General features: G+C 39.5%; 1 protein-coding gene across 1 annotated transcript; it reads left to right on the top strand.

Annotated features, from left to right (window-relative positions):
* Positions 1-12,940: 12,940 nt before the first annotated feature.
* On the top strand, positions 12,941-17,504 carry LOC104087412 (thioredoxin reductase NTRB-like). Its single transcript, XM_009591860.4, has 2 exons — positions 12,941-14,014; positions 17,227-17,504. Exons 1-2 carry the CDS (start codon positions 12,982-12,984, stop codon positions 17,295-17,297), a joined length of 1,104 nt encoding a protein of 367 aa, XP_009590155.1. The 5' UTR covers positions 12,941-12,981; the 3' UTR covers positions 17,298-17,504.
* The last annotated feature ends 4,875 nt before the right edge of the window (positions 17,505-22,379 follow it).

Below are 22,379 nucleotides of genomic sequence, written 5' to 3'. Positions count from 1 at the left end.
TCTAAAGTAGGATCCTCCACTATAAAGAGGATGGCTACATTTCTGTAGAGGGCAGTTTTTTGGCTTACATCGTAATTCAAGCACCATATTCTCCTATATCGAAGAGTTATTCTTTTAAGTTTTATAAATTGATTCAACTTGCTTAGTCCTAAAAATTATCTTCTTTACAACCTTGTTTACTTTGCATTATTTGCAATCCATATTCGATATTTCTATTTATCCTTACGATTTGTATTAATTTATATCACATATCCTTAGAACTACATACAAATTTAACTCCATCCGTTTTTCGGGTAAACAAAAATATTAATATTTACAGAATCTTAAGATTTTAAAAACATTTGGTTAATTATATGTGAAACAAAAAATAGTACCGAAATACACAAAATAAATTTATAAATTAAATGAAAATAAAATTAGAAACATCCTCCTGCACCATGTCAATGGGTGAGGTATTTGTTGACATCATAAATATGAAGACGACAATGTCCATGAAAAAAAGATAAAATAGGTACATACCTTCACCTTGATTTTGATCAATTTAAAGCTCTAAACACGTACAATTCCTCATATACAAAGACAACACGATACCAATAAATATATCGGTGAAGACTCTTAAGATGTATAATTACGCATCTTTAATGTATCAAACCCAAATCTCCCTCCATAGGAGATTTACTCGTGAAAGGATTCTCCCTCGATGGATATAATTTATATAGTTACTTTTTACAATCCAAATAAGGAATTTTTTTTATAATTCCTTAATACCGAAAAATATTTTTAGTCAAAGTAGTTATTAATTTTAAAATATTGGAGAAAACAATTAGATGACCATTTTGTTCAATGCGAACTCTACTTTTAAAGGTAAAAAAAGGAAACGACATTTCGCTAAGAGCCTTTGTTGTTTTAAATATAATATAGATAGATATAGACTATGTAATTTGCATTAGGTAAGATTGGCTGAGTGAGTGATATATTTAAGGTAAAACTGCACGACTCATCAAACACAGTTACTAGATTTATCATTCGTAGCTATACCTTCAACAAATGTACCATTCATAGCTATATTTGAATTTTATAACAAATCTATGAAACAAGAGATTAATTGTTTTGAACTAAAATGTGAGATCTCTCGTAGCTTAGTTGGTTTTGTATCCGTTTGGTTAACAGAGGTCTTGAGTTTGACTCTCAACAAAGCATTTTATTTTTCTCTATTTCTCTTTGGTTGCATTCGTTGCGCGAACCCCTGTATACAGTTGATGTGAATACTGTTTACCCGAAAATTGGATAAAGTTGAATTGTATGTAGTTCTAAGGATATATGATATAAATTAATATAAATCGTAAGGATAAATAGAAATATCGAATATGGATTGCTAAGAATGCAAAGTAAACAAGGTTGTAAAGAAGATAATTTTTAGGACTAAGCAAGCCGAATCAATTTATGAAACTTAAAAGAATAACTCTTCGATAAAGGAGAATATGGTGCTTGAATTACGATGTAAGCCAAAAAACTGCCCTCTACAGAAATGTAGCAATCCTCTTTATAGTGGAGGATCCTACTTTAGACATAATTAAAAATACATGGTGGAGAACCCATGATAAATCAGTTTTTTCCTAATTTCCGCCGAGATTTCTCTCCCTTAGTGTGTTTGCAATGGCTCTTGTCTGTGAGTTCGAGCTCGATCAGCCTCAGTGCTGGTCGGTATTGCTTCTGGAACTCGATATGGACTCGGGATCAGGTGATAATTCGGACTCGATCCCTGTTGGCCTCTGCCCCTTAAGCTTGAAATCATCTCATCAAAGTTGGATTTGGACTCGAGCTCGATAATGACTTCGAACTCGGCGTTTGATCTATACCCGAAATCTGAAGCTTTGTTAGTACCACCTTTGGAACCCATCTCGATATTACGAAGTATTTCTTTAATCCATTATGTTTCGACCCCGATCAATCGTACGAAGGCCGAAATCTATTTTGACCGTATATAAATAGTCCCCTCGTTTCTCGGGAAGGACGTGGTGAGAAACGATATGATTTCTCAATGGCTCGATTGGATTATAAGTTGACGTTCACATTGGGCCCGATCATGACGCACGTGATAGTTGTACCGTTGATTTAGTTTGTCAAGGAATTTAATGCATGTCAAACGGTGGTCGGCCACCGCTGATATTGAACCGTCATTGTTTCACTCTATAAATAGCCTTTCCATCTACCATTCATCACTTTTACTTCTTCAATCTCGGCGGTTTCAAACTCGATAAAGGTTCACCGGTTCACGTTAGGTCCCCTCGACCCCGTTATCATAGATTTTTGTCATAAATACCTAATAACCTTAGGCCATATCCATCCTTTTGTTTTGGCCAATCATTATTTTGATCCGATATTTTGTGAACAAAATCGAGGGGATGCCTTTCACCCTCGATCATCTCATCCGATTGTATCTTCTTCGCCTTTTCGAGGAAAGTTAATAAAACTTCAACATCGAGCTATCAAGGCTTTGTTCTCGCGCATAGACGAGGATAGGGATCGAGGCTGGATGGGCAGGTTCGTTCGAGTAAGGACTTCGGACCTGATTCCGACCGAAAAGATGCCTTTTTCCGAGGAGTGGAACATGAAGTGTAGTGTAATTCTGTTGTTATCTCCTACTATTTTGTCCTTTCATTCCCTTTCTCACCTATATTCCCCCTTTTGTGATGCAGCGGTTCCCTGGATGCCCGACGTAGTGTCCGATCTCAAGAACTAGGTACATGATCTAGTTCTGACCTCCTCATACGCCGAGCGCTCATGGCGTGACTTGTCAAAGGGCCGATGGGAGGCCAAAAATCATGGTAAGCCCCTTTCTCGTATTTTTTGGTAGTTCGAACAAGATGCTTTTCATACACTTTAATACAATTTCTCGCATGTAGGTGGGGGCAAATATGCGGTTTTGAGGCCCTCGTTCATCGATGAAGAGGCTTTAGCCTCTGTCCTAAAGCCGGTGAAAGATAATAAGAGGAAAAGAGCCTCGTTCCCGAAGATCAAAAATCGAAGAAGAGGACGACTCGTAAGCCGAACAAAAATACCATTCCTTTGACCATAAAATCAGTTATGCGTCTGAGAGATGAAGAAGAAGAAGAAGAAAATGATGGGTCTGCGCTGGCGGCCCGAACAAAGAAGACCATCGACGTTCCACATGCAGCTGGATCGATAGTGGTCCAAGATCAGACCGATCTGTTCGAGCAGGTAATGATACTTTTAAAAGCCTATGGGCTCGATACCAGAATGATGGCTAATTGTTTGATCTCACAGCTGCAGTAGAAAATTGAGATGATCGAGAAAATCCGTGAGGAGGTCGATGAGATAAAAGCGGAGTCTTTAAAGTGGAAAGAAGGTATTGACCGCTTTGCTACAGAGAAAGAATCTGCTCGAGCTCAATTATCATCGGCCGAAAACTAACTTCAAAGTATGAAGGAGAAAAGCTCGATTCAAGCAAGAAGAATAGAGGAGCTCGAGGCTCGGTTGGCCTCTGAACTTGCCAAGGCCGAATCCAACGCCAAAAAGGCAAAGGCCGATGCGGATGCACTCGTGACCATATATCGGACCGACGCTGAAGCTGCCCAGGTCCAAGCAAGAAAGGCAGCCGAGGCCGCGGATACTCGAGCACATTGGGTTGCTGAACTTGCTAAGTGTCGATCTCCGAGGGAGACCCTCGAGGATATCCATGCTCGAGGTTTCGATCTCATTGAAGAGATAAAAAGGGCTAAAGAACTTGAACCAGATGCTGAAGCCTTGGCTTCCGATGATGACGATGATGATAATGATGATAATGATGGGAGTAAGAGCAGGTTCGAGAATGGGGGGAAGCCCGATGGAGAAGAGACCGCTCCCGGAGATAATCAAGAAACTCAGTTCTTAGTTTCTATGTTGTAATCAATCGTGTAAACAATCTTACATATAACAAATATCTTTTTTTTTGCCGACTTACTTCTATTTTGTTTCTCGCCTTTTGAAGATTTTATTCATGCCTTATGAATGTTTTCACAGGGATTTAGGCAATTCGATCGAATTTGAACTTCGTAGCCTTTATAACCGAGTGAGCACTTACTCAAACTTGAAATAAGGTAGCTCATAAGCTTAGTAGTCAAGTTGAGTGATTGTTTGAATTTAAAGTGATGTAGCCCTTAGGCTTATTAGTTGAGTGAGTGATTAGAACTAGAACTAATATAGCTCGTAGTCGTGATGATAAAGTGAGTGCTTGCTTGAACTCGAAATAAAAATAGCCCGTAGGCTAAGTAGTCGAGTGAAAGTTTCGAACTTGAAGTGATGTAGCCCGTAGGCGTAATAGTCGAGTGAATGTTTTTGAACTCGAAGTAATGTAGATCGTAGGCATAATAGTCGAGTAAATATTTATGAACTCGAAGTAATGTAGCCCGTCGGCTTATTAGTCGAGTGAATGTTTCGAACTTGAAGTAATGTAGCCTGTAGGCATAATGGTCGAGTGAATGAGTCGAACTCGAAGTAATATAGCCCATAGGCATAATGGTCGAGTGAATGTTTTCGAACTCGAAGTGATGTAGCCCGTAGGCGTAATAGTCGAGTGAATGTTTTCAAACTCAAAGTAATGTAGCCCGTAGGCATAATAGTCGAGTGAATATTTTCGAACTCGAAGTAATGTAGCCTGTAGGCTTATTAGTCGAGTGAATGTTTCGAACTCGAAGTAATGTAGCCCGTAGGCGTAATGGTCGAGTGAATGAGTCGAACTCGAACTAATGTAGCCCATAGACGTAATGGTCGAGTGAATTTTTTTGAACTCGAAGAAATGTAGCCTGTGGGCTTAATGGTCGAGTGAATGATTCGAACTCGAAGTAATATAGCCCGTAGGGGTAATAGTCTAGTAAATGTTTTCGAACTCAAAGTGATGTAGCCCGTAGGCGTAATAGTCGAGTGAATGTTTTCGAACTCGAAATGATATAGCCCGTAGGCTTAATAATCGAGTGAGTGCTTGCTCGGACTCAGAGATTTATCTCAATCCTGTTTGCATAATAAATCACGAAAATAGAGGATTTTATCTTGGATATAAGATATTGGTAAAGAAGAGAACATTCTTTGCAAGTCTTTATACACGTGTTCATGGTTTGCGTTAGGGCTCGGGCCAAATACATGAGCATGGTTCGTTTTGATCATTTGGCTCTTACAACTTTTCCTATTGGAACCTTTTTGCTACGAAATAACTTTCTTGCATCAGAACTTGATATATTTGAGGGCTAATTCCCCCCCCCCCCAGTATTCGAGGTCGATTGCAAATAGGCCTCAGATACTGGCGAATTGTTTCTAAATTTAGCACGATCATTAGTTGCCTCCTTAAAAACCTTGCCGAAAAATCTATTTGGGATAAAATCGGTCTAAGGGAAAAAGAGTGCAACGCGTGCTTCGAGACCTAGGGCTTTGTATTGAAGGATTTATCCTAGCTCCTGATCGAACTCCTGCAGGGGTTAGTTTCGAAATATAAACGAATATGGGAGGGTCTTACCTTAGCAGTAGTATCGTTTTAGGTGCTACACATTCCAATTGCTTGATAGTTATTTGCCGTTTATAACACCTAGCTTGTATGATCCTTTTCTGACGTTTTCGAGAACATGATACGGTCCTTTCCAGTTTGGTCCTAGTTTTCCTTCATTTGGATTTCGGGTACTAAGGGTGAATTTTCTTAGCACTAAGTCCCTGAGTTTAAAATGGCGAAGCTTGGTTCTATGATTATAGTATCTTTCGATTCACTGCTTTTAGGCGGCCAATTGGACGAGAGCAGCTTCTCGTTTTTCATCCGATAATTCGAGGCTAGTGTTCATAGCCTCGTTATTTGATTCTTCTGTTGTATATCGAAACCTGGCACTGGGTTCCCCTACTTCGACTAGAATCAAGGCTTCAGAGCCATATACTAAGGAGAACGGGGTTGCCCGTACTAGATTTTGATGTTGTTCGATATGCCCAAAGGACTTCGGGTAGGATTTCTCTCTATTTTCCTTTAGCGTCGTTCAACCCCTTATTTAGGTTTTGAATGATAGTTTTGTTCGTTGATTCGGCCTGACCATTCCCACGGGGGTGATAAGGTGTTGATAATATCCTTTTTATTTTGTGGTCTTCGAAGAATTTCGTCACTTTACTACCGACAAACTGTTTCCCATTGTCACACACTATTTCGGTGGGTATCCCGAATCGATATACGATATGATCCTAGATAAAGTCTATAACCTCTTTCTCTCTTACTTTCATGAACGCCTGTGTTTCAACCCATTTAGAGAAATAGTCAGTCATAAATAAAATAAACTTAGCTTTACTTGGGGCCGATGGCATAGGGCCGGCGATATCCATTTCCCATTTCATGAATGGCCATGGGGATAGGACCGAGTGAAGTTGCTCTCCGGGTTGATGGATCATTGGCGCAAACCTTTGACATTTTTCATATTTTCGAACAAACTCCTTTGCATCTTTGCCCATATCGATCCAATAATACACTGCCCTGATTATTTTTCGGACTAATAAATCGACACCGGAGTGATTTCCACAAGTTCCCTCATGCACCTCACGTAGGATGTAATCAGTGTCTCCTGGGCCTAAGAATACTACCAATGGTCTATCGAATGTCCTTCGGTATAGCGCTCCATCTGCAGTTAATGTGAATCGAGCACTTTTGGTTTATAGGGCCCTCAAATTTTTAGGGTCCGATGGGAGCTTTCCATTCTTTAAGTATTCAATATACTTATTCCTTCAATCCTAGGTCAGGCTCGTAGAATTTATCTGGGCATGACCTTCTTCGATCATGGATCTCGAGAGTTGAACGACAGTCCCCGAGCTTATTTCGCCTTCCTCGACCGATGATCCCAAATTTGCAAGTGCAGCAGCCTCACTGTTCTGCTCTCGTGGAACATGCTGTAAAGTCCATTCTTTGAAATGGTACAAAGTGACCTGCAGTTTGTCCAAATACCTTTGCATTCTATCTTCTCGAACTTCGAAGGTTTTTTTTACTTAATTTACCACCAGCAAAGAGTCACACTTGGCTTTAATAACTTCTGGTCCTAAGCTTTTAGCTAGCTCGAGACCTGCAATCATGGCCTCATACTCGGCCTCGTTGTTATTCAACCTAAGAGTTTTGATAGATTTCTTAATAGTGTTACCCGTAGGTGGCTTTAAAACGATGCCTAGCCCGGACCCCTTCACGTTCGAAGCCCCGTCCGTAAAAAGGGTCCATACCCCCGTTGACGTACTCGACTTCAATAAGAGTTATTTTTCAACTTCGGGTACGAGGGTCGGAGTGAAATCAGCCACGAAATCTGCTAAATTTTGAGACTTGATGCTATACGGGGTTGATACTCGATGTCGTACCCGCTGAGTTCGACATCCTATTTGGCCAATCGGCCTGATAGTTCGGGCTTGTGAAAAATATTATGAAGCGGGTAAGTGGTTAATACGCATATGTGGTGACATTGAAAGTACGGTCTTAACTTTCTAGAGGCGCTTATCTGTGCAAGTGCCAATTTTTCTAGGTGCGGATATCTAGTTTCTACTTCTCCTAAGGTTCGATTTATATAATAAATAGGAAAATGCGTACCTTGCTCTTCTCTAACTAGGACACCGCTTACCACGATTTCCGATACTGCTAAGTACAAGCAAAGTTTTTCGTCTGTTTTTGGAGTATAAAGTAGTGACGCGCTCGATAGATATCGTTTTAATTCCTATAATGCATGTTGGCATTCCAGGGTCCAAGCGAAATCGTTCTTCTTTTTTAGCAGAGAGAAAAATTGGTGACTTCGATCTGACGACCTTGAAATGAATCGGCCTAAGGCTACAATCTGTCCCGTTAGCCTCTGTACGGCTTTTACGCTGTCCATGATGGCGATGTGTTCGATGGCCTTGATTTTATCGGGGTTAATCTCGATCCCCCGATTTGACACCATGAAGCCGAGGAACTTGCCTGAACCGACCCTGAAAGCACACTTTCAGGGTTGAGCTTCATGTTGTATTTCCTTAAATTATCGAATGTTTCCTGCAAATGGGTTAAATGGTCCTCTGCGCGCAGGGACTTAACAAACATATCATCAATATAAACTTTCATTGATTTACCTAATTGCTCCTCGAACATTTTATTTACTAAAAGTTGATAAGTAGCTCCTATATATTTTTAGCCTGAAGGGCATCACATTATAACAATATGTTCCATATTTGGTGACAAATGAAGTCTTTTCCTGGTCTTTAGGGTTCATTTGGATTTGATTATACTCGGAATAGGCATCGAGAAAAGAAAGGATCTCGTGGCCGGCCATGGCATCGATCATGCGATCGATGTTGGGCAGCAGAAAGGAATCTTTGGGGCATGCTTTGTTCAAATCTTTATAATCTACACACATTCTAAGTTTGTTCCCCTTTTTAGGTACTACAACTACATTGGCTAACCATTCAGGATATTTCACCTCCCGAATGGATCCTATTTTGAGAAGTTTGGTTACCTTGTCCTTTATGAATGTGTGCTTTACCTCGGACTGGGGTCTTCTCTTTTACTTCACCGGTCTGAACCTAGGGTCCAAGCTTAGCCGATGTGTCGTTATATCCGGTGGGATTCCTGTTATATCTAAATGGGACCAAGCAAAACAATCCATGTTATCGATAAGAAATTGAATAAGTTTGTTCTTGAGTTCGGGGGTTAATCACGTTCCCAGGTATACCTTTTGTTCCGGAAAATGCTCGATTAATATGACTTGCTCCAATTCTTCGATCGTTGATTGGGTAGCGTCGGAATCATCGGGAAGTACGAAGGATCGAGGAATCCTATGATCATCATCTTCATCGATCTTCTGATTTTCTGGTTGGGTTAAAGTTGGTGTCTGTGATTGCTATTTGGCATGTTGTTATCCCTTTGAGGTCGATCCCTTTATTGGCAAAAGCGAGAATATCTGATTCGCTTCCTCAACGGCAAATATTTTTCTTGCGGCTGGTTGCTCTTCGTACACTGTTATGACCCCCCTCGATATTGGGAATTTAAGAACCTGGTGTAGGGTCGAAGGTACAACTCTCATGTTGTGGATCCATGGCCTTCCAAAAAGGGAGTTGTACCTCATGTCGCCTTCGATTACGTGGAACTTCATTTCCTGGATAGTCCCAGCCATTTTTTATTCATAAGTACGGATATTACCAGTGCATCATTTTGAGGTTGTATGACTCCTTCTGCATCTTCATCATTGAAGGACAAAGTTCCTATGGGTGCGTAATCTTAAGTTCGAGATTGCTTTTCGTGCGTTTAAGTACCGACCCTTGAGGGGTATCGACAGTGCCGATGATCGTGTGAATAACATGTTGTGGTTCTTCTTATTCGTTTCGCTTGCCGAAATCCCTGTTTTTGAAATGGTTCTTCGCCTTGTCGCTTAAAAATTCTCGAAGGTGACCTTTATTGAATAACCAGGCTACCTCCTCTCTTAGTTGCCTGCAATCTTCCGTTCTTTGGCCATGGGTGCCATGATATTTGCACATTTGATTGGGATTTCTCTGGGCATGATCGGTCTGTATGGATTGAGGCCATTTAGTGTCTTTGATGCGTCCAATAGCCGATATGATGGCGGATGCATCAATGCTGAAGTTATACTCCGGTAACCGAGGCGCTTCCTTAGATCTGGTAGGCCTGTCGAACCCACTTCTGTTCATCGGTCCCCGAGACCCTTGACCTCGATCACTTCTTTTGTTGATTTGTCCGGGGTTACATCTCGATTTATTAATTCTGTGGTTTCCGTTATACGGTCGATATCGATCCCTGATCGGACCTTATTCTCAATTGATATCCTTTCGAGCAGCGGGTTCAGCCCCCAACTGATCATCTTCGACTCTAATTTTTGACTGGTACCGATTGTGCATGTCGGCCCAAGTGATAGCTGGGTACTCGATCAGGTTATGCTTCAGTCGTCGTGATGCTGTCGAACTTCATTCGTTTAAACCTTGAGTGAAAGCCTAAACAACCCAATCGTCTGTGACTGGTGGCAGATCCATTCGTTTCATTTGAAAACGAGATACGAACTCCTTAGCATCTCATTATCCTTTTGTCTTACCTTGAAAAGGTCTGATTTTCTTGTTGCGACCTTTATGGCCCCGGCGTGTGCCTTTACGAAAGAATCTGCTAACATGGCAAATGAATCGATCGAATTCGGTGATAGGTTATGATACCAAATCATTGCTCCCTTCGAGAGGGTCTCGCCAAACTTTTTCAACAACACAGATTCGATTCCATTGTCCTAGAAATCATTACCCTTGATGGCGCACGTGTAAGAGGTGACGTGTTCGTTGGGATCGGTCGTTCCGTTATATTTGAGAATTTTGGGCATACGAAATTTTTTGGGGATTGGTTTTGGGGCTGCGCTCGAGGGGAAAGGATTTTGCAAGATTCTTTTGGAATCCAACCCTTTTATCATTGGTGGAGCCCCCGGGATCTGATCGACCCTGAAATTATATGTTTTTACTTTTTTATCGTTGGCTTCGACTCGCTTTGTGAGCTCCTCGAGTATTTTAGCGATTTCGGGAGTAGTCCCCGATTCTTGCTCATTTGACCTCACTATGGCTGGCTCCGTTCTGTGGACAATTTATCGGGGTGGACTGGGCTCCGGCCTGCTTGGTAGCTGGGTTTGGCTCTGCAACTGAGCTATCGCTACCTGTTGGGCTTGTAACATTTCAAAAATCATACGCAAGCTGACACCGTTTTTCTCAATGTTATGGGTGTTTCGAGCTGCAGACTGAGTGCCACCATGAATGCTATTTTCAGGTTCAGAATGTATGTTCGCCTCAATGGCCACATGCGAATTGATATCTATCGGCACTCCGATCCGAGCTCCAATGGCGTTGACAAGTAGTCTTTCGGTATTGGGTGTCAAGTTGTTGTTCTCATCTTGAAGACAAGCTTCGTTGTCGATAGGTAAGGCCATTTGATTGGTAGTTAGTCGTTGCTAATCTGAAATTCTAGATACTTTCGGAAACAAGCGCAAAACGGTGTATTTTTGCAGATTCGTATCAAATAACCACTCTTATCCTTAGCCCTACGATGAGCGCCAAACTGTTTACCCGAAAAACTGATGGAGTTGAATTTGTATGTAGTTCTAAGGATATGTGATATAAATTAATACGAATCGTAAGGATAAATAGAAATATCAAATATGGATTACAAAGAAATCAAAGTAAACAAGGTTGTAAAGAAGATGATTTTTAGGACTAAGCAAGTTGAATCAATTTATGAAGTTTAAAAGAATAACTCTTCGAAATAGGAGAATATGGTGCTTGAATTATAATCTAAGCCAAAAAACTGTCCTTTACAGAAATGTAGCCATCCTCTTTATAGTGGAGGATCATACTTTAGACATAATTAAAAATATATAGTGGAGAACCCATGATAAATTAACTTTTCCCTAATTTTCGCTGAGATTCTCTCCCTTAGTGTGTTTGTAACGGCTCTTGTCTGTGAGCTCAAGCTCGATCGGCCTCGGTGGTGGTCGGTATTGCTTCTGGAACTCGATATGGACTCGGGATCAGGTGATAATTCGGACTCGATCCCTGTTGGCCTCTGCCCCTTAAGTTCGAAATCATCTCATCATAGTTCGATTCAGACCCGAGCTCGATAATGACTTCGAACTCGGTGTTTAATCTATACCCGAAATCTGAAGCTTTGTTAGTACCACCTTCGGAACCCATCTCGATATTACGAAGTCTTTCTTTGATCCATTATGTTTCGACCTCGATCAATCGTACGAAGGCCGAAATCTATTTCGACCGTATACAAATACGATTGATCGAACTAATACAGTTGACACATACTATATTCGTTGTGCATTTAAATACAAATTATATAAGCCGGTAACAATTGAAAATTGCTCTATATTTAAAGTCGGACGGTAATGGGTTGAGTCCAACTGACCGATCACAATTTTAAGCTGAAGAATATTGAAAAGTAACCAAAATAATAAAAAAAAAGTTCTGTTAGAAGGTTTAATATGAACATAAATAAAGTTGCTATACTTATTCTTCGATGGAAAAAGAAGAAAACAAAAAGTAAAATGTGAACTTTTGACTTTGTAAATAGGCTGCTTCGGCATTGTGACATTCTTGTTTTTTATTGAATCGGACAGTTTAAGGACCAAGGCAAAGCCTGAGTATAGTATATTTGGATGTGATTCTTTGGATTGTCCTTATCCAATTTATTAGAAGATTCATTATTCCTATATTTCACATTAAGATAGCTAAATCTCTTTCTATTTATTTCCTAGCACGTTTGGCCGACTTATTGAAGCTTTAGTAATCTCCTAAGATATTTTGATAATTGACTTATTCTTTCATTATTAAAAATTAGAACAAAATATTTCTTATAATTAGAAACAACGCAATTCTGATTTTTCACTTACAATTTGTATTAAAACATACAATTTGTATTAAAAGTGCCTTCATGTAAGTCTTCAATCGTGGAGTCTCATCGATATCTCATCGGTGAGGTGTTGACTATAATATTATAAATATTTACTATAATTTAACTTTTTTTATTATGAAACATATATTAATTAGAAACACACCTTTATAGTCAAGCTAAACTATGTCCTTATTTAACTTCTCGAATCAAGTGTTCGAGGATTGCTTTATGTGATTTTCCTTTGATTTCATGTCCGAGATTCAAATTTTTTGTTTGAGAACTTCTCTAGAAACTAATCTCAGAAAACTAATACAAAAGAATTCAAATTCACAAATATAATATAAACAAGGTGATAAGGAATAACTTGGGCTTCAATTTACCTCCAAATAAGAACTTTAAAAACAATAGAAATGAAGGAATAAGATGCTGAACTAAGCTAAGCATGTAATTGGATTCCAAATCTGGTTTTGCTTCCAAAACTATATTTCCAATATCATAGAGTACACATTTCTCATTCAATATTCATATTTAAACAGTTGCAAAGTCAAACTAAAACCCATTCTATTCAAAGCAAAAATATGAGGGGGAACTGTTGGCCAAAACTCTTAAATACCCTCAAAAAAGCTCGTAACCTAATTCCCGTCGCTGCCCTCACCGCCACCACCTCCGCTAATTCTCCCAAAATCTCCTCCATGGACGACCTTCCCAAAACCCTAAAAACCCGCCTATGTATCATCGGCAGCGGCCCCGCAGCTCACACAGCCGCCATTTACGCCGCACGTGCCGAGCTAAAGCCGATCCTCTTCGAAGGATGGATGGCTAACGACATAGCTCCCGGAGGTCAGCTTACGACCACCACCGATGTCGAGAACTTTCCCGGTTTCCCCGAAGGTATTGGCGGTGGTGAGCTTATGGAACGGTGCCGTGCGCAGTCCGTTCGTTTCGGGACACAAATTCATACTGAAACTGTAACTAAAGTTGACTTTTCTAAAAGTCCTTTTAAGATTGTTTCTTCTGATAGGACTGTGTTTGCTGACGCCGTTATTATTGCTACCGGTGCTGTAGCTAAGAGGCTTGAATTTCCCGGCTCCGGCAATGACGGGTTTTGGAATAGGGGAATTTCGGCTTGCGCCGTTTGTGACGGCGCGGCTCCGATTTTTAGGAATAAGCCGTTGGCGGTGATTGGTGGTGGGGATTCAGCTATGGAAGAAGCTAATTTTTTGACTAAATATGGTTCTAAAGTGTATATTATTCATAGGAGGGATGAATTTAGGGCATCGAAGATAATGCAAAGCAGGGCATTGAGTAACCCAAAAATAGAGGTGATTTGGAACTCAGGTGTAGTGGAGGCTTATGGGGAGAAGCTATTGGATGGATTGAAGGTGAAAAATGTTGTTACTGGGGATGTTTCGGATTTGAAGGTTTCGGGCTTGTTTTTCGCCATTGGGCATGAACCAGCTACTAAGTTTTTGGATGGGCAGTTAGAGTTGGATTCTGATGGGTATGTTGTGACTAAGCCGGGGACAACGTTGACCAGTGTTATGGGTGTTTTTGCTGCTGGTGATGTGCAGGATAAGAAGTATAGGCAAGCTATTACAGCTGCTGGCTCAGGTTAGTTGTTCAAACTTGCTTTAGTTATTGCTTTGCTTATCTCAGTATGACTACTTTTTTATTCTTGATTGTGATTTCTAACATTTGTAGAATTTGAATATCAATTAACTGGCTAATGCCCTTAGATGTTGTTGAATGCTTGTACATATTTCTTTTGTTGATATTTGGTCTAAAACGTTAGTAGAGACATGTTTCATTAGTATAGCAAACTTTTGGTTTTATCAATGAAGTAGAGAATACACTCTTTGTAGCTATCTTGTCTGGATATTTGCTGAAGAAAACCAATTCGTCAAGTGACATAATGGCAGTCTTTTATTGTGGTTTACTCTAGTTTTATAATTTTTATCATTCACAATGGCTCCTCTTGAGCTCCGAAATGTAAGATTTAGAAGAAAAGGAATGAAGAACAGCCCCATTTGTGTCGTGTCAATTTGATTTGGTTATTGTAAGAGGAACTTCTCGATATTAGCAGTAAGAATAGAACGGATATATGATATGAAGAAACCAATAATACATACGGAGATCGCCTTAGGGGGTGGCAAGGCACCGTGCTGCCTAAAGTAACACTTGAACATTAGTCTATGCATTGCAAACAGTGTTATCAAAGGCGCACTTAAAGCGCACTTAAGCCCTGAAGCGAGGCTCAAAACATGTTGAGCGCTCACTTAATGTAAATTTTTTTCAATTTCTTTGACCATATATTTGGTATTCATGCTTATAGATATTAGTCTTGGATTACACATGCATATTTGTAGTTTTTCTCCATTTACGTCTTTCTTCATTAAAGCTCACGCTTTATTTGCGCTTTGCGCTTAAAGCCCCAAAAGACCTTGGAGCTTTTATGCTCTTTTCGCCCTTGATAACACTGATTGCAAATTTGCTTGAAATGTTCTTGGAGAAGTCTCTAGTGTAAGGACCTCTACCCCATAGCTGGGGTGGTGGGGCTGCCCTTGCGATGGACAAGAAAAAGGGTTTAAAATGCAGTTTTTGTATTTTGTTCCAATCTCAGATTTTTCTTTGGTTCAATAGCATCCACTAGCATAAAACAAATTACTTGATAATTGATTTAATTAGTATTTGGAGAAGTATTTTTGTGTTGGAAAAACTCACCTGATTATCATTTAGACCTTGCCATGATTTACAGAACTTCAGATTTCTCATTGCTTAAAGTTGCTTTTTTTAAAACTCTAGCGATATCTGCCTCGATACGAAACCAATGCCAGGAAGATAATCCTTTAAAACATCTGGCTGGTCATGATGGCATCTTGTCCGAATGCTTTGGATAAACCATCTTTTTTAGAAAGAAAGGTTCAGCATAGATCATCTTTTAGGGATTGTAAAAATGTTTTTGAACTCAGTAAGAGAATTAGTAACCTCATGTTTCACTATAATCATAGAAATCACGATTCTATGATCTTCTGATGCCTTCTTCATATTAAAGAAAGCATCAACTGGAATCTGAGCTTTGGTTAATCCATTTTCATAATAACGGGCCTTTTTGGTGATGAAAGAATCACGATATTTTATTCCAAAAGTATGGGTCTTTTGCCAACTGTTTTACCATTCTAAGGCAGGATTTAGCTCCTACAGATTTATCTCTGACAGAACGATTTCGAATCAAATACCAAGTAGTTAAACCAGTTCGCTGAATTGAAACCAGTTGTTGACTATTTAGTCTCTGATAAATAAATTAAAAAAAAGAAACTCAATGAAAAAAAATTAAATACTCAAGCTTTGAGAAATTGTGCATGCGATTCTTTTCAATATTGATTTTTGACGTGGTTTAAGATTATGCAATTGTAAGGTTTAGTGCTAGTTTGTGGCTATGTCAATGCTGGGTTAGATCATAGTGTTTGCATAAAAGGGATTTTTTGTTTAAAGAAAAAATTGTAGCAACTCATTCATTATTGTTTCTAGTACTGTTGTGAGGTATCCTGATTTCCTTGGAAGATATATAATTGTCAAATGGATAAAAGTTATGGTATATGTTCTAGCACGTGTTTGCTGGAGCTTTTTTTTATTAAGCTCTGTACTTCTGCTGGTTTCCGTAATTTACTGAAATGTGTCCAAGGGATCCTACTATGTTCAGAACATGTTATTGAACTAGGTTTGCTTTTTACATTATGCTTGTGCAATAGTAGGTAGCTAATGTTGATTCATTTTTATATTTGGAGCATCCTTGAGAAGGAAACATTTTTCCTGATAAATTAAACTGAGAAAGAAACATTTTAAAAGGAATGACCTTGTGAAAGAAATATGATATCTGTTGGGTGCGGGTAGTAGCTTCCGCATACATAAAGAGTACCTTTGTGAAACAATTTGATTTCTGTTGGGTGCTCTATGTAATGCTGGTACTGTTGCACTTGGTGCTTAGAAATTTTGTATGATGCCTCTTGCCTATTCTTTTCTAAACATTTGTTGCAACTTTAATCAAGAATATCTCTATGTGCTAAACTTGGTTGGATACTGATATTAACACCTTAACATTTTGATACTCGAGACGTTCACGAATTCTATTATTGGAATCTCTACCCATACGAGACCCTAGATCTCTGAGTTATATTAAAGTGAAAAAAATGGTAGGAAATTTACGCCTCATGTAAAAGTTGTACACAATGTTCATTTGAAATAGGGGTGGCAAACGTGCTGGTCGGGTTGGATATTCGCGGGTCGAAAGCGGGTAATTCAAAAAACGGATAAATTATCCGACTCGACCCATATTTGAGACGGATAAAAAACGGGTTATCCGGTCGATAATATGGATATCCATATTATCAATGGCTTTTTGAATATGATCACTTATGGGGGAATTCCTAGTCTCCCAAACTCGAGGAACCCCCAATTTGAGGCTTTACAAATGTAAAAGAAACACATTAGTTATCCATTGGTTATCCATTTGGTTAACCATTTTCTAAGTGGATAATATAGTTCTTATCCATATTCAACCCATTTTTAAAAAGTTCATTATCCAACCCATTTTTTAATGGATAATATGGGTGGATAACTGTTTTCTTTTACCCATTTTGCCACCTCTAATCTGAAATGGTGATGCCTTAGGGGAAGCTTGTGATAATTGCATCAATATGTTTATTTTAATCGCTTGTGTTTTACTTTATGATTTTGTCAACAATTGTGTCTGGACTAAGCATGTTTCTCTCGAAATAACACATGGCCTAATGTTCTTTTGTTCTTGTTTTGGGGCATGCTTGTAGGGTGCATGTCAGCTTTAGATGCCGAACATTACTTGCAAGAAATTGGTGCCCAAGAGGGAAAGAGTGATTGATTGCTTGGTATTGTTCCATTGAAGTGTCTTTGAAATTGTGTTGCAAAAGGTCAGGATTGCATTGAAATCTTTGTATTAAGAATTTGTTTCCTCGCAAATATTTATGATTGAAAAGCATATTATTTTTATGAAGCGATTTCTCAAGCCATGGTTCGTTCGTTGTACTAAACTGTTGGATTAATTTGAGAGATGCAATAGTTATCATCAGCTTTATTGTAATTTTATATTGTTGCCACTTCATATTGCATTTTGTTTTTTAAGCACAATTATGTCAAAGACGTAGAGAGCCATTTCCAGAGTGGCTTTTGATCTTGCAATTAGACTTGGATTGATGTTCATTAATCTTTTTAACAACAAACTAGTTCGGCGATGTTGGTGAAGAATCTTGTAATTAGACTTGGAATGATGGTTCATTACAACAAGTAGTTCGGCTGTGTTGGTGAAGATCTATTTCGATAAACATTACTCTTTAGAATAGATTGGGATTATAAATCAGAGATTTTATAACAAATTATAATATTTCTTTTCAGAGAATTATGATTTCTATAATATCTCAAAAATTAAACAATGTATTACTTAATTCTTCATGTTGTAATGTCAATTTGAGTGCACGATAGTTTAGTATTGAATTTGTATTAATTTCATGAACATATTTTCGAATCTAATAGGACGTTGAAAGCTTGTTCTCGAATCTATGTTATTAGTGACGAAAAATTCTACATTAGGTACAATAGTTTTGGATTTAGTTGCATTTACATATGCTCATTACTTCTGGCAATATAGAGTTGTTCGTGCATTATTCCTCGACTGATTTGCATTAAAAATGTTGCTCAAATTAAGTTTGATTGATGGATGCTTCGATTTTTTTCTAGCTCGAGCCTCCTTCGTGCTTGAACCATCCATTCGAGTTGCTATATGGTTCAGATTAAGATGTGCAAACCCATAAACTAACATAACCGATCACCCTTTTGCTTCTTTTTGAAAGGCAATGTTTGAGTTGATACATTTGACTTGTGTATTTTATTAACAATCGAGGAATAAAATAATATAGTTTTGATTGAAAATTTACTACGGTAAAGGAAAATACCATATAAAAGTTCAAACTTTATACATACACATGAATATTGATTTTTGAAAGTGGTAGTGTAAGTTATACTATTAGTTATACAGGAATATATCATTATTAATGAATTTGAAATTGTATTTCTAAAGACCAACGGGTTATTACATGAATTGAGACATAGAGAATACTACTTTTTAAAACTTTTTTAAGATCAACTTTTCACTTTAAATAATATTTTATTTTATATTTACGCGTAGTCTGCGTAGGGTGTGTTTCATTTTTAGTCCGACAATTATTATGGTCATTTGTTGCCTTGCGCTGACATGAGATTGTAAGCAAGGTAACAGGTGCATCCACGTCGGACCCCTCCAAATTCGCACCAACTTAAATTGGTTGTATATTTGGCCCATTGATAGCCACGTAAATTCGACAAGTCCAGAACTCCAAATTCGTATTGACTTCTACTTTACAAAAACCTTTGGACCTAACCCCAGCAAGTTTGAGAAGTATCCACTGCCCTTTTGCCGTATAGCTTGTTTAAAATGGCTTAGGGATAGATATGGAATTGGTGTCAATGCACCTCACTTTTTCATCTCATAGCTCTTACGAATCCTTCACTGCTGTGACTAGTACGTAGTACCATTTGCAAACTAAACCCTGCAACATGACGTTTCCCATATTTCGTCCACTAAAAATGGACACTTAACTACTTAAGGCGGCGTTTGTGCCTTCTGCTCTAACTCTCCACAGAGTAATTAAACAATTTTAGAACAGTATATATTCTTATTAAGTTCACAAATGAGCAGTGTGTGCAATAATAATTTCATACCTACTGTTTACCCGAAAAACGAATAGAGTTGAATTTGTACATAGTTCTAAGGATATGTGGTATACCTTAATACAAATCGTAAGAATAAATAAAAATATCAAGTATGAATTGCAAAGAATGCAAAATAAACAAGGTTGTAAAATTTTAGGACTAAACAAGTGAAATCAAATTAAGAAGTTTGAAAGAACAACTCTTCACTATAGGAGAATATGGTGCTTGAATTACAATGTTAGTAAAAACTTGCCCCCTACAGAAATAATAACCATCCCCTTTATAGTAGAGGAGGATCTTACTTTAGATATAATTAAAAATACGTAGTGGGAGACCCATGATAAATCAGCTTTTCCACAATTCCTGCTAAGATTCTCTCCTCTAGTAGGATTGCAACGGCTCCTGTCTATAAGCCCGATATTGACTCGAGTTTTCGGTCTTGACTCGAGCTCTCGATCTTGGCTTGAGCTCGATTCTGACTCGGACCCTTGAATTGATTCAGGGTCAATGTTGGTCGGTCTCTGGATCATAAGCTCGACAACTTTACTTAGCATCATACTTCGATTTGGATTCGAGCTTGATTGTAATATCGAGCTCGATATTGATCGACCTCTCGGACTCGAAGCTTGTTTGTACCAACTTCGGAACCCATCTCGAAGTCTTACATCGATCGATTCTGTTTCGAACTCGATCAATCGTACGAAGGCCGAAATCTATTTCGACCGTATACAGATAGTCCCCTCGTTTCTCAGGAAGAATGTGGTGAGAAACGACATGATTTTTCAACGGCTCGATCGGATTGTAAGCTGACGTTTACATTAGGCTCGACAATGACGCACGTGATAGCTGTCCCATCGATTTAGTCTTTCAAGGTATTTAATGCATGTCAGACGGTGGTCGACCACCGCTGATACTGAACCGCCATTGCTTAAACCTATAAATAACCCTTCCTTTTATCATTTATCACTTTTATATCTTCATTCTTCTAAATTTTCCAATTTCTTTTTCGTATTCTCTGAGTTTATTCGCAAATCTGTGATTCGTCTTTGCAAAATTCTTCTTCCAAATTACCAAGTCTTTGTCACCTTCTTTAAATCCAAAATGGTGAAGACATCCAAAACCGTCCCCCAAAAAGAAAAAACTTCTTCTTCCCAATCCGCCGCCGATAAAACACTGGTGGATCCCCGTCCTGAGGAGTGCGTTCCGGCGGCGTACGTTCTTACCTCCGATTTCAAACTTGATAAAGGTTCGTCGGTTCCTTGCCGATGTGAGCCCGTATCGAGATATATTTGTTCGATAACCCGGGAGCACATCGAGCGGATGAAAAAAGATTGTAACTGGGAGAACAAAGAGGTGGTAGTGTCGTCTCTTGAAGAGGGTATTACTACTCACGTGAGAGGATTTTTAAGCGTGTATACTTATCCTTTCACGTTAGGTCCCCTCGACCCTGTTATCATAGATTTTTGTCGTAAATACTTAATAACCCTAGGCCAGATACATCCTTCCTTTTGGCGGATCGTTATTTTTATCCGATATTTTGTGAGTAAAATCGAGGGGATGCCTTTCACCCTCGATCATTTTGTCCGATTATACCGTCCCCGCCTTTTTCGAGGAGGGTTAATAAAACTCCAACGTCGAGCTACCAAGGCTTTGTTCTCGAGTATAGACAAGGATAATGATCAAGGCTGGATAGGCCGGTTCATTCGAGTGAGGACTTCGGACCTGATCCCAACCGAAAAGATACCTTTTCCCGAGGAGTGGAACATGAAGCGTAAGTGTAATTCTGCTGTTATCTCCTATTATGTTGTTCTTTCATTTATTTTCTCACCAATATTCCCCTTTTGTGATGCAGCAGTTCCCTGGATGCCCGGCGCGGTGCCCGATCTCAAGAACTGAGTACGTGATATGGTTTTGACCTCCTCATATGCCGAACGCTCATGGCGCGACTTGTCAAAGGGCCGATGGGAGGCCAAAAATCACGGTGAGCACTTCTTTCGTATCTTTTGATAATTCGAATAAGATGCTTTTCACATACTTCAGTAAATATTTTCGTATGCAGGTGTGGGCAAGGATGCGGTTTTGAGGCCCTCGTCTGTCGAGGAAGAGGCTTCGGCCTCTGTCCTAAATCCGATGAAAGATAATTAGAGGAAAAGAGCCCCTATCCTCGAAGATCAAAAATCGAAGAAGAGGACGGCTTGTAAGCCGAACAAAAATGACATTCCTTTGATCGTAGAATCAGTTCTGCGTCTGAGGGATGAAGAAAAAGAAGGAGAGAATGATGGGTCTGCTCTGGCGGCCCGAACAAAGAAGACCAACGACGTTCCACAGGCAGCTGGATCGATGGTGGTTCATAAGGATCCGCCTCGAACTGAGGATATATCGGAGAGAGATTCGGGCAAAGTCCTCCCCTCGAGTTGCTGGAGATCGAAGATGTTTCCCATCGAAGCCGACGGATGGGGGAGATGTCTGAAGGGGCCCTTCCCGAATCTTTTCAAACCGAAGAGAATGCCCCAGATGACTCATTTGGGGTAGTAACAATCGAAGGCTCGCCCACCTTCCCTGCTTTTTCCGCAGGGGCAATTCGGGAAGCCCAAGCTTTGGGGGCCCTCGAATTAGATAGGCCTCATGATGGAGAGGATCCTTTTCGTGACCTGTTCATCAGCGTCGAAGACACTGCCGGTACAAGTGATGCATCAGATCTCTTTCATGGAGTGCAAGAGGCTTTGAATCAGGTAGGCCTTAAATCATATAGCGTTACCTTAAAGTTTGCTTTTCTTTTCGACTTTGTTTCTTCTTTCTTTGCAGGCCGCGACAGTTCATCGAGAATCATGTTCTCGGTCCCGAACCGAGCTGCGTCGATACGAGGCCGAGCTTCAATGGGTTACGGAGGAGAGGAACTCCTTAAAGATCCTTTTGGGCCAAAGGGGAGAGGAAATAAAAGACCTCCAAGCTGAGTTGGCCAGGGCTCACCAAGAACAGATCGATCTATCTGAGCAGGTAATAATGCTTTTAAAAGCTTATGGGCTTGATACTGGAACGATGGCTAATCTTTCGGTCTCACAGCTGCAGCAGAAAATCGATATGATCGGAAAACTCCGTAAAGAAGTCGATGTGATAAGAGGAGAGTCTTTGAAGTGGAAAGAAGGAATGGACTGCTTTGCTGCAGAGAAAGAAACTGCTCGAGACTAATTGTCATTGG

This window comes from Nicotiana tomentosiformis, chromosome 2, assembly GCF_000390325.3.
Source record: "Nicotiana tomentosiformis chromosome 2, ASM39032v3, whole genome shotgun sequence".
Lineage (NCBI taxonomy): Eukaryota > Viridiplantae > Streptophyta > Magnoliopsida > Solanales > Solanaceae > Nicotiana > Nicotiana tomentosiformis.
Note: the sequence above shows the minus strand (reverse complement) of the source record. Positions and strands in the feature narration are given on the sequence as shown.